At 40.0% G+C, this 12,397-nt stretch overlaps 2 protein-coding genes across 2 annotated transcripts; both read right to left on the bottom strand.

Annotated features, from left to right (window-relative positions):
* Window positions 1-633: 633 nt before the first annotated feature.
* On the bottom strand, window positions 634-2,411 carry LOC306934337 (interleukin-1 beta-like; the record flags this gene model as incomplete). Its single annotated transcript, XM_079516906.1, has 4 exons — window positions 634-855; window positions 1,376-1,509; window positions 1,653-1,829; window positions 2,240-2,411. The coding sequence occupies 4 exons, from the start codon at window positions 2,409-2,411 to the stop codon at window positions 634-636; spliced, it is 705 nt and encodes a 234-aa protein (XP_079373032.1).
* Window positions 2,412-9,769: 7,358 nt separating this feature from the next.
* LOC306934336 (interleukin-1 beta-like) lies at window positions 9,770-11,998 on the bottom strand (the record flags this gene model as incomplete). The annotated part of the gene is made up of 4 exons (XM_079516905.1): window positions 9,770-9,991; window positions 10,147-10,280; window positions 10,392-10,574; window positions 11,827-11,998. 4 exons carry the CDS (start codon window positions 11,996-11,998, stop codon window positions 9,770-9,772), a joined length of 711 nt encoding a protein of 236 aa, XP_079373031.1.
* Window positions 11,999-12,397: the final 399 nt, after the last annotated feature.

The raw sequence follows: 12,397 nt of genomic DNA, 5'->3' as shown, positions 1-12,397 counted from the left end.
TATTCAATCAATTGAAGCAATTTTATTAACTGTGCCGTACTTCTGTTGTTGCACAGGAAATACAGGATTTAGTTATTGCATAAGTGTTGCAATCCATGGGACAGGACAGGTTTAGTTGTAGTGAGCAAATTACAAATACATATTCATAAATATCAGTTAAAATGGTTCATAAATAAATAAATAGCAAATAATTGTATTAAATAGTAGGCTATACAGTGTAATCAGACTCAGAGCGAAATATCACTCTAAATGCTCATAGAACAATTAGCGCAATAGAGACACCTTGTGGTGAACTTTGACAAAGTCAATACACAGTCAATACATTAACTTGCTGTACTCAGTACATACATACTATTTTAAAAGCTTTAAAAGTTATTTTCTCATAGGCATTGCCAGTGGTTCCCTCCAGAAGCGTTCAACAGGGGTGCCCATACCATGGTGTAAGTCCAAAATGATGCACACATTGAAACGGGTGGTGGCTGGTGGGATATACATTATATCACTGATAGTGTTAAAATGTATCAAACTGAATAAAATGCAACATATTTTACACAATGGGCCTTTTTTTCCATTTTCAGGGGAAGTTTGGCCCAGTTATAGCATCCCTGTTTTATATGCTCAGAGACAAATCTTCTAACGTTGGCGCTCGATAGTGAAGCTTTGGTAGCGGGCAGAGCTCTCTTGGCACATGTCCACTGGCATGCTGTTCTGCTCGGCCGTGCTGATGTACCAGTCAGGGAATTGAGCGGACATGAGGTTGCTGGCATCTCGCCCTGAGTCCCGTCTGAAGAAGAGAAAGCGTACCATGTCGCTGTTCCTGTTTATTCTTCTCAGCTGTTCCTTGTCCTCCAGCTCCTATGCAAGGAAGAACCCAAAGTCAATGGTCAGTGGCTTCATCCTCATATGAGAAACAAGTAATTTTGTGCTATAGTGCAGTGGTTCCCAAACATTTTCATGTCAAGGACCCCCAAATTGACACTAATTAATATCCTGTGGACCCCCATTCGAAAAGACATGCCAGAGACCCCCATAAGAGAAGATTTTAACGGCTCTAACAGTGATTCTCAACCAGTTTAATTTCAAGGACCCCCAGTTTGACATGCATTAGTCTACGGACCCCGATTTAATGGCATTTCTATAACTCTGAGACCCCAATTCATATAGCAAAATCAATGTTAATTTAATTCTGAGATTGTACAAATGGACCCGTTAGGGTCCATTTGGTTCTCCCTCAAGGACCCCTGGGGGTCCCCGGACCCCACTTTGGGAACCACTGCTATAGTGAATGTAGATTATGTAGTATTAATCAGTAGCCTACTCTCACCCAGCCAGGACCATAAAATGAGAACAGAGTATTGTCTGGGCTGTATTTTACCTCTAGCTGCAGGGTTGGCTTCCCAGCATCCATTGCACAGGAAAGGTAGAGGTTTGTGCCCTTGATACCCAAGGTCACAGGTCGGGCATTGGTACTGGGCGCCGGGTGGATGTAGGTGGACATGTTCAGATATGCTGATTGGAGAACAGAGTAAGAGTAGAAAAAATCAAACCTAAACCTTTAGGGGAACTATAAAATCCTTGTTCATCAACATCAGGTTCAAAAATCTTCTGGGTTAATTTAAAATACTGCTGTTCACTATTCTAGACACACTTACCTATGTGATTGGTGTTCCCACCCTGCAGCATTACAGCATGGAGCTCCATTGCTTCTTGGACCAGCACCAAATTTCTCTTCTTGCGGTCTGTCACCCTGCACTGGTGCTCTCCTGTCCTGCTGAAGGCTCCATCCATCTCATCCATTGGCTCTGAAGTCAACTCTAACACAATTTGTTCTGATGGGGTGAAAAAAGAGAGCACAAGTTGAGAATTCTGTTTCTGTCAGGAACACTCGCATCATAAATAGATTTAATCATATTGCAATAAATGGAATACAGTTATATAAATGGCGTTGTTGGCTCCACAGCTCTTAGGATTTTCTCTAGTTTTAGCTAAGCAGCTAAAACCCCCGTTAATCAGTTTAACTTGAGCCATGCAAAACTTGACACCCAGTTTAACTATAGTACCATGCAACATTGCTGCATATCAGTGTGAAATCACAGATTTAGATGCTTTTGGATGCTTTTCTCTGATTTAACTTACAAAACTTGAGATAAATCCTTAAAGGTCAACCTTCATGAAAGTTGACATGAACAGACAACATCCTTGTGGATTTGCATGTGTCCATGTGCCCATGTCTGCTTACCTTCTATGGCACTCTCCACTATCATGTTGAGCAGGTCCTCATCTCTGAACTCAGTGCTGTAGGAGAACTCTGAATTGCTGGCCTTTAGCCTCTCCATGGCGACAACAAGGTTGACAACGCGTCTCATGGTCAGAGGATGATGGGATATTTCCAAGTCCAGGCCCTGGGGCATCTTGGCACTTTGAGATTCAAATTCCATGTCTTCTGAGTGGGGAGATCTGGGCACAATGGAATAAGGGTGATTCTTAACAATAAAGTACTGCTTTATACAATTTTGTTTGTTTTTCAATCTAAAGTCCGCATCTTGGAGTTACAGTCCTCAAAGGCCTCTGGGGTCCCCAGTCCCCACACACCACATTGAAAACCAATGGAATAAGATAACATGCTCAACCTTGCTAATATAACACACACACACACACACACACACACACACACACACACACACACACACACACACACACACACACACACACACAATAGACATAAGCACACAGACAGAAACCATTTATGACTGAAACCTCTCTTGTGGTCAAGCTTGAGTGTAGAATTGAGCACTACAAGTAAGTTTCAAAACATAACCAGCACTGCATGAGAGAAAATCTATTTTACCTGAGTAGAAGATAGTAGTCTGAAGCAGCTCTTTAGACACTGGTGTGCTAGTTAGTCCTTGTAACAATGTGTTTCTGGATCCATGTTGTGACCTGTGGCATTTATATACTGTAGTAGTCTACCCTTAGCAGTGTGTGTGCAATTCCCCATAGATAACAGGAAGTGAAGGTGAAACTATGGTAGCACACTCATTCTGATGATGAAATGCTGTACTGCCACATAATACAACATTTTTGGTTTAATGGTCATCTATGCAGGCTACTGCTACAAACGGTGATAAATTGATAAAAACACAGGTGCGTGCGTGTGTGTGTGTGTGTGTGTGTGTGTGTGTGTGTGTGTGTGTGTGTGTGTGTGTGCGCTTCAAGATTGAAAGGTCACACTTACTAAAGATCAGAAAATGGCAGACCAGATACATTATTAACGCAAAGAACACACAGAACTGATTATAGTCCAGCCCCATAGTTCAAGATTCCTCAAAATGATTGATAATGAATATAAGGAAAGATTTAGGGCCTAAGCCCAATTTACAATTCATCATATAATGGAACATAATTTAGGCATTAGTTGGGAGTAGCTTCAGGCAAATTACATACCGTAGGGGCGTAGGGGAGGGAGGTGGACAAGACACTTAACCCCATTACTGCTCCTAATGAGCAGGTTGGTGCCTTGCATTTTTGCCTCCACTATCTGTGTATGAATATGTGTGTGAATGTAATGCACATTGTACGGTGCTTTGGATAATGTTTCTCCTGCATGGAAATTGGCATATCCTCCTGTGCTTCACTGCTCGCCACCTCTGGTTAGGCGTCTGATTAGCCCCTTTTGGGATCTTTTCTGAATTTTGTACGGCGGTACCCTAGGGTCCCTGATCGGTTATTCCACTCTCCATAGGACGCAGATTTGTTCACGGAGAGCCGCGCCGCCGCATGAGTGTTGGTGAGATGTTTCAAAGATGCATAACACAGCTATAGGAGACAACGGAAATGTGTGCAAAAGAGCGGTAATCAGAGTTGCCGTTAAGTATTTTTAATACTTAAATTAAAAAATAATATTTTGCTTCGCTGAACTTCTCTCTCCTCTCTCTTCCTTGACTTCCTTGTTGACTTCCCATTGTACCGCCTCCCGCACCGAGACTGGCTAGCTGCGCGTCCTAGTTACTGCCTCTGATTGGCCGACCGCGTACATGCAGGATGTTTATAATGCTGTTGTGTCGTGGGAGGCGGGACATGGGAAGTGAGGAAGAGAGAATTACAGAGAAGTCAAAACTTAAAAAGATATTAAAAATACTTAACGGCAACACCGATTACCGCTCTTTCGCACACGTTTCCGGTGTCTCCTATAGCTGTGTTATGCATCTTTGAAACATCACACCAACACTCAAGCGGCGGCGCGGCTTTCCGCGAACAGAGAGTATGTAAATCTGCGTCCTATGGAGAGTGGAATAACCGATCAGGAACCCTAGGGTACCGCCGTACAAAATTCAGAAAAGGTAACCGAGGGTCCCAAAAGGGGCTATAGCTTCTGATAAGAATATAATCTTTCCCATCGACCCCAGTAGGCCTGAGGAAAAAAAACACCTGAATGCAATAATAATTCCAATCATTCCAGTTGGTGTGCACATATTACTTCAAAACATTCAAACATGACAACAGACAAGATGTTACAGTGCTTTGATCTATTCTACAATTTCCTAATCTTGACGTCTGTAATGTCCGACCCTGTCACCCCAGATTAGTTAACTTCTTAAGCAGCGCGAAAATTTCCATCAGTTCAAGTAGCTAGCTTAGTAGACACTAGACAGTCTTATAGACTTAACTGATTCACAATTTTACATATTTCTTCACTTCCTCTTTAGTGGTCAGGGGAAGTTGCAGCATTCACCACAGAAGATTCTTGATATTGGTGCTTTTTGCACAATAATTTCTCTGTCTTGTGACAGAGCTTTTTTTTTCTTTTTCTTCTTTTTCGTAAACATAATTAATAAATAGAATATTATTATATATATAGCAGAAAGAGACAAAAATACAACGATTAGGCCCCTTCCTATGCCCAGCGTTGAGTGTTTGTGTAAACACAAACATTGAAGTGTGTAAACACCTGCCATCGATCATCATTCATTTCTTCTCCTATATCTCACTCTGCCTGATTAATACATTGTCGTATAACAGAGATGCATTCTGAAAATAGCCTGTCTCAAGTTCATGACACCTCACAGATGTGACACGTTGTGTGTGTGAGGTAGATCTGCTACTTTCAGTATAAATACATCTAAAAAGTATAAATCTGACAACGTAAAAATGAAAAACTTGTGCAGCATTCAGGGTTTACAGGTTGGGAGGAAAATAGGGAGGTTGTGGACCTGGACAAAGCTATAAACATGTAGATATATTAAAAATGACTTTTGGGGATTTTGCTGAGATCTGTCGGAAGGATGCAAATGTCAACATATAATGATGATAAAATGATAAAATAATTGTATGTCAAGATTAGACGAGATGGAAAAAGCTCCACCTGATAGAGGGATGGAAAGCTTTATTCTTTATTATAGGAGCCTGTAGTGAAACAGTTTAGAATCTAAAATGGTGTCTAAACTCATTCTTATTCTTTAGTTTGAGTCATATTGAGTAAAACAAGGGGCATGAACGAAATCAGCCATTTGGATTGGATGCATGGTAAGATGCTTCAGTTCCATAACCTCATCCAAGCTGGTCGATCCTGTGATTCCTGTCTGTATGGTTTGACCCATCCTTTTTGCCTTCTCTCATGGAGGTACTGATGGACAGTGGTGGAAAGTAACTATAAAACCGTACTTAAGTACAATTTTGAGGCATTTGTACTTTACTTGTGTATGTCAAATTTTCAGTACTTATATTTTCAGCCCTATGTCTGTCATTTGAAAATAGCCAATCTACAAGCTGTAGATCTGCTATTTTCAAAAGATTTGTATACGTTTGAAAACTTTAAATGAGACATTCTGCATAAAGAGTACTTTATACTTTTGGTACTTTAAGTACATTTTGATACTGATACCTTTGAGGCAAAAATGTATGACAAAACAAATACAAAATGTATTTTGAGATGCAGATACGCATTTTGAAAATACATGAAAATACATTTTATAAAAACTGATGCAATGATTTGTCAATTCATAGATTGATTGCCAAATATTCAATGAATTGCCTACGTCAGAATTCTTAACAATAAATTGATCATACAAGCAGTTGGTGTTTTGTTTGGAGCAGCCTAGCAGGCAGCCAAAAATGTTTACCACGTGTGTGAGAGTGCATGCCTGTACTTCACAGACACCAGGATACTGACTGACACCATACTGACACCAGGGTACTGACACCAGGATACTGACCATGTGTAATGACATTCTTGGGCATAGGTGCAGGTTTCAAGAGTTTTAATTTAATCCAAGGTTAAAAAGGTACAAAGTCGAAAGGAAAAGAAAATCTCTGGAATGGGTACTCCTTCTTGTCTTTGGTGTAGTTATGCCTAAACCTAACCCTAAATTTAACCTCACAAAAATATGCCTAAACCTAACCTTAACCCTACCTCACAGAAGCTATGCCTAAACCTAAGGTTCCAGGTAAGACTTATAAGAGAGGGTTAGAGAGAGAGAGATGCAGTACAATGTAATAAGACTTCTTGCTTTTTTGGTAAAAGTTCTCTGTTTTGATGAGATAGGGATGATATAGTGTGATATATTAAATGGAGAATGCGTATCTCCTTTTGGAAGTTTTTCTTGTGTATGATTTTAACAGGTATCTCCCCATGTCAAGGCATGTTAGATTCGTACTAGTCTTTTTCGTGTGGAATATCTCAGGATGTTCCTCATTGGGAGAGTTTTCCATAGAGTTTCCAGTTCCAAGTATTGTCCATTTGAATCTCTGAAGGGTCCATAGAGTAATAGGGATTTAGATTATTTTTTTGTAGGAAGGTCCAAGGAGAATTTTAAATGGTCGTTATATGTGGCAAGTCTGTTCCATCCCTGAGTCTGTTACGGTAGTTGTCCAATCCAATCCACTTTATTTATATATAGCACATTTCACAACTCATGGTTTATAAAGCGCTGTACAGAAAGATACACTGTAAAGCTAAAACATATAGAAATACCAGCAAAATCACACAGTAAAAGAACACATAACAACGCCAAACAAGAAACTCACAAACGGAATTAAACGGTGTAAAGGTGGTTTAAGTCTCGATGGTGGGGGCCAGTTTCACATGGGAGGGAAGCTCATTCCACAATTTGGGGGCTACGACAGAAAAGGCTCGCGGTCACCTCTGGTCTTTAAACGTGGCTTTTTTGTGACCTTGACATTCAACTGGCCTGCAGACGGCAATGGCCTTGAGGGAGTATAAACCTTTATAAGATCAGAGAGATACTGACTACTGAGGTGCCAGCACGTTCAGTGATTTGAAGACAAACAATAAAATCTTAAAATCAACTCTAAAACGAACGGGGAGCCAGTGAAGAGATCGAGGCCAGAACAGGTGTAATATATGGTCACTCCTGCAGGTTCCAGTTAGGAGATGTGCCGCAGCATTTTGGACCAGCTGTAGACGTGTCATGGAAGCCTGGTTTAAGCCAAGATACAAAGCATTGCAGTAGTCCAAACAAATGGATATAAAAGCATGAATGTTCAAAATCGTTCAAAGAAAGCACAGACTTGATTTTGGCAAGTAAAGCAAGTAAAGCAGCCTCAGGTGATTAAAACTGGATCTAACCACAGCGTTTACCTGTTTGTCCAATTTGAATCCATTGTCCAATTTGACACCAAGGTTGGAGACAACAGGTTGAGCATATGACTGCAGGGGACCAAGGTCAGTGGGTAGTGGTACAACACCAGGACCACTAGGCCCAAAAACACTATGACTTCCGTTTTGCTTTCTTTTACACTATAAGTTAAGATAAGAACCATCCAGGCCTTAATGTCGTTAAGACAATTAAGAAGAGGTGTCAGGGAACTGTTGCTTTCCTTTTTTAGGGGCATATAGATTTGGGAATCGTCTGCATAAAAGTGATAGGCGATGCTATAGTATGATATTAGGATGGTGATGTTTGTTAAAGCAAGGGGCCATAATACAATTATTTTACAAGAAATATGAATAATCCAAGTATCCCAATCCGCCCAAATGAATGTCCCGTTATTGTTACATTGTCCCCAGATGATTCCAACATCCCATTCAAATATAACTTTATCCATTCGGCACATCAAAAGACACCATTGGTCAGGTCTTTAGTCCTCGTCAAACGCGTTTCTTAGAGGCTATCCATGCTTTATTGGTACCCTTCAGCTGTGTTTCACTATTGTGTCACCCTGGGGTGTACCCTGGTGTACTTTTTGTATTAATCTTTAATCAAAAAGTGCTCAAATGGAGTTAAGCTTTTTAAATGTGGCATCTTCAAACATAAAAAAATAACAGCAACAACAATCCAAAAAAATGCATTTAAATGATATATGGGTGAAAAATAATGTTAGAAAAGTAAAGACCAACACTGACACAGGATTACTGACCACTGACCAGGATATTGACACCAGTATACTAACCACTGGCCAGGATACTGACACCAGGATACTGACCACTGGCCTGGGCCGATCTAGCGGTCCGGCACCTAGGCTGGTAATCCGACACGCTGTCAGGCTGACAGCGTTTTGCAGGTTCGAGTCCCGACTCGCCATCCCGATGACCTTTGCTGTGTGTCTTCCCCCCCATCTCTCTACCCGTTTCCTGTCAACCTACTGTATCAATAAAGGCAAAAAGCCCAAAACATATCTTTAAAAAAATAAAAGGATACTGACCACTGACCAGGATACCGACACCAGCATACTATAATATTTAGGACAGATTATCATTTACAATAATAACCTAATTGCTTTTGTCAGAAGCACTAGTATTTTGTGAGAAGAGAGATATAGATAGACTTCTGACATAGGCAAGATGTGATTGAATCTTAATGCATTCCTTGGGGTAAAATTGTATGCTATTTTGTATTCTTTCCATTTTGGGGTTCAGGAGGGATCCATGTAAGAAAGGGTTGAAAATGAATCTCAGGGGTCTTAGTTGACCTGAGCAATTCACATGAACCATGAACCATGAGCTCATTATCAATTAAATCAATTGAAGTTTATTGTGCTGTACATAGTTTAGAGAAATTACACAATGTATCTAGTTAAATATTTGTTGCACTCCACGGCATAAACATGGTGAGGACATTACAAATGATCAATAAATAAATATAAATATTATATATAGAAATATATTTATACATATCTGGTAACAATTTTGCATAAATAAATAAATTAATAAATTAATAAATAAATACATAAATAAATAAATAAATAAATAAATAAATAAATAAATAAATTAATAAATAAATAAATAAATAAATAAATAAATAAATAAATAAATAAATAAATTAATAAATAAATAAATAAATTAATTAATTAATAGCAAATCTTTTTCAGTAACAATACAGTGAAATATCACTACAATAAATATGTGAATGCTCATAGAACAATAAACACAATGAAGACACCTTGTGGTGAACTTTGACAAAGTCAATACACCGAATGTTAGCTTGCTGTACTCAGTACATACAGTACACATTATTTTGCCAGTAGTTCCCTCCAGCAACGTTCAACAGGGGTGCCCACACCATGCATGGTTTATCAAGGTCCAGAATTTTGTACAGGCTTGAAATGGGAGGTGGGATACAAATGAATCAAACTGAACTAGAAAAACGGACGGAGGGACGGACGGACACATGCAGGACGGAGTGAAAAACATACTCGCAAGATATTTTACACTGGGCCTGCAATGGGCATTTTTTCCTTCTTCTGAGTTCGGGCCACTGTCCACAGACCCCAGTTTGTGCATCCCAGTTTTAGATGTTCAGAGACAAATCTTCTAACTCTGACGCTCGATGGTGAAGCTTTGGTAGCGGGAAGAGCTCTCTTGGCACATGTCCACTGGCATGCTGTTCTGCTCGGCCGTGCTGATGTACCAGTCAGGGAATTGAGCGGACATGAGGGTGCTGGCATCTCGCCCTGTGTCCCGTCTAAAGAAGAGAAAGCGTACCATGTCGCTGTTCCTGTTTATTCTTCTCAGCTGTTCCTTGTCCTCCAGCTCCTGTGTGGTCCAAAGTCAATGGTCAGTGGCTTAATTCTCATATTAACAGAAACAAATCATTTAGGTGGTAGCCTACTGTAAATAAATCAGTAGCCCAGGAGTCAGGAGAATAATTGAGTATTTGAGTATTTTTACTGGGCTGTAATGTATATTACCTCTAGCTGCAGGGTTGGCTTGCCAGCATCCATTGCACAGGAAAGGTAGAGGTTTGTGCCCTTGATACCCAAGGTCACAGGGCGGGCATTGGCACTGGGCGCCGGGTGGATGTAGGTGGACATGTTCAGATATGCTGATAAAAGAACAGAAAGAAAGGTCAATCTAAACCATTAGGTAAACTCCTCGTTTGTCTAGCACCCCTCAATAAACTGCTGTTCACTATTCTAGACAAACCGTCACTTACCTATGTGATTGGTGTTCCCACCCTGCAGCATTACAGCATGGAGCTCCATTGCTTCTTGGACCAGCACCAAATTTCTCTTCTTGCGGTCTGTCACCCTGCACTGGTGCTCTCCTGTCCTGCTGAAGGCAGCGGCTCCATCCATCTCATCCATTGGCTCTGAAGTCAACTCTAACACAATTTGTTCTGATAGGGTGAAAAAACATAGGGAAGCCCTCAAACCACAAGTCAAGAATTCTGTTTTCTGCGAGTACCACCAATGTTATTTGTCATATAAGCACTACAGTATAAAGTCCTTATACCGGTAAGCCATGAGTTTTCAATACACAAGACCTATTGCAATTTTGCAAAACATGACAGCAGGCTACTTTCTATAGTAGTGTGGTTTAATTAAATGCATTTATTGTATGTAAATGTTCAACAACAGCATCTCCAGATTCTACAACAGTATTCAGAGTGAAAAGCCAAAGAAAGAAAATCCTTTTAAATAATACAATATTCAACATGTCTAAATGGTAATCTACCTTGAAAGCAACATGTACAATCTGTGGTGCTGAATTATTGGAGATTTCTCAGTTTCCCTGTATAGTTCCTTGAAAGACAGGTAAACTACAGCCCTGTATTTTGATCATTCAAGTTTGGTAGATTTATTTTAATGTAATTAGATAGTTATATAATTGTCAATACCAAATCCTCATTCATCAATAGGTAATAGATAAAATTACTAGAGGACAGTTATTTCCTGGCCCGAACTTCTGGTGACACAGACACACCGGAAGTGTATTGCAACACTTTAAGGGCCACATAAAACAATAAGCGTAATGTGTCCTGATGAACCCAGATATGGTCTCCCTGTACACAGACAAGCCCTGACTAAGGTTACTTGAATGTCTTGTCAATACATTTGTCACACTGAAAATTATGAGTCTTGTAGAGCAAACTTGGTCGAAGGGCAAGGCTTTACAACTTTCTGAAATGAGATGTTATTAATTTAAAAACCTTAAAGAATACACCTTTGGAGCCACAATCAATCTCATTCCCACCACAGGGAACCAAAGGACTATAGGAAGTTAATATGTGATTTGATTCCTCATTCCAGTGTAAAACCTGAAACTACTTCAATGACATGGAACAGCGAGAGTGTAAAAATGAGCTTCATATACTCATTGTATCGGTTAAACAGAACAGGGTCCTCCTAATAATCTGAAAAAGCGTGTTCCCCCATTATCTTATCTGTAAAACTTCACTAGTGTGCCATCACAGATTTGGGCCAGGACAAAATGTCTGCCTAAAGATAAAGAAGAAGTTGAAATTCAATGCCTTTCTCCCTTTTTAAGATATACAAAATGTACAATAAAATGTAAAGGTCAACCTTGATGAAAGTTGACATGAAGAGACTTGTGGTTTTGCATGTGTCCATGTGCCCATGTCTGCTTACCTTCCATGGCACTCTCCACTATCATGTTGAGCAGGTCCTCATCTCTGAACTCAGTGCTGTAGGAGAACTCTGACTTGCTGGCCTTTAGCCTCTCCATGGCGACAACAAGGTTGACAACGCGTCTCATGGTCAGAGGATGGTGGGATATTTCCAAGTTCAGGCCCTGGGGCATCTTGGCACTTTGAGATTCAAATTCCATGTCTTCTGAGTGGGGAGATCTGTGAATAAAATAAGACAGTGATTCTCAACCTTTGTAATTTCAAGGACCCCCAGTTTGATATGCATTAGGCTACAGTAGGCTACAGACCCCGATTTGATACCTTCTTTTAATCTTTGTGACTCAATTTACACTAAATCCTCAATTTATGACTATATTGCAGTTCTACTCTACACTCAAGATTAGAGTAGTAAGTAAGTTTCAAAATGTAACCAGCACTGCATGAGAGAAAAACTATTTTACCTGAGTAGAAGTTGTTAGATCAGTTGTTAGATTAGTATGAAGCTGCTCTTTAGACACTGGTGTGCTGCTAGTCCTTGTAACAATGTGTTTCTGGATGCATGCTATGACCTG

Source organism: Electrona antarctica (assembly GCF_951216825.1).
Source record: "Electrona antarctica genome assembly, chromosome: 12".
Classification (NCBI taxonomy): Eukaryota; Metazoa; Chordata; class Actinopteri; order Myctophiformes; family Myctophidae; genus Electrona; species Electrona antarctica.
This window is presented reverse-complemented; position numbering and strand designations above follow the sequence as displayed.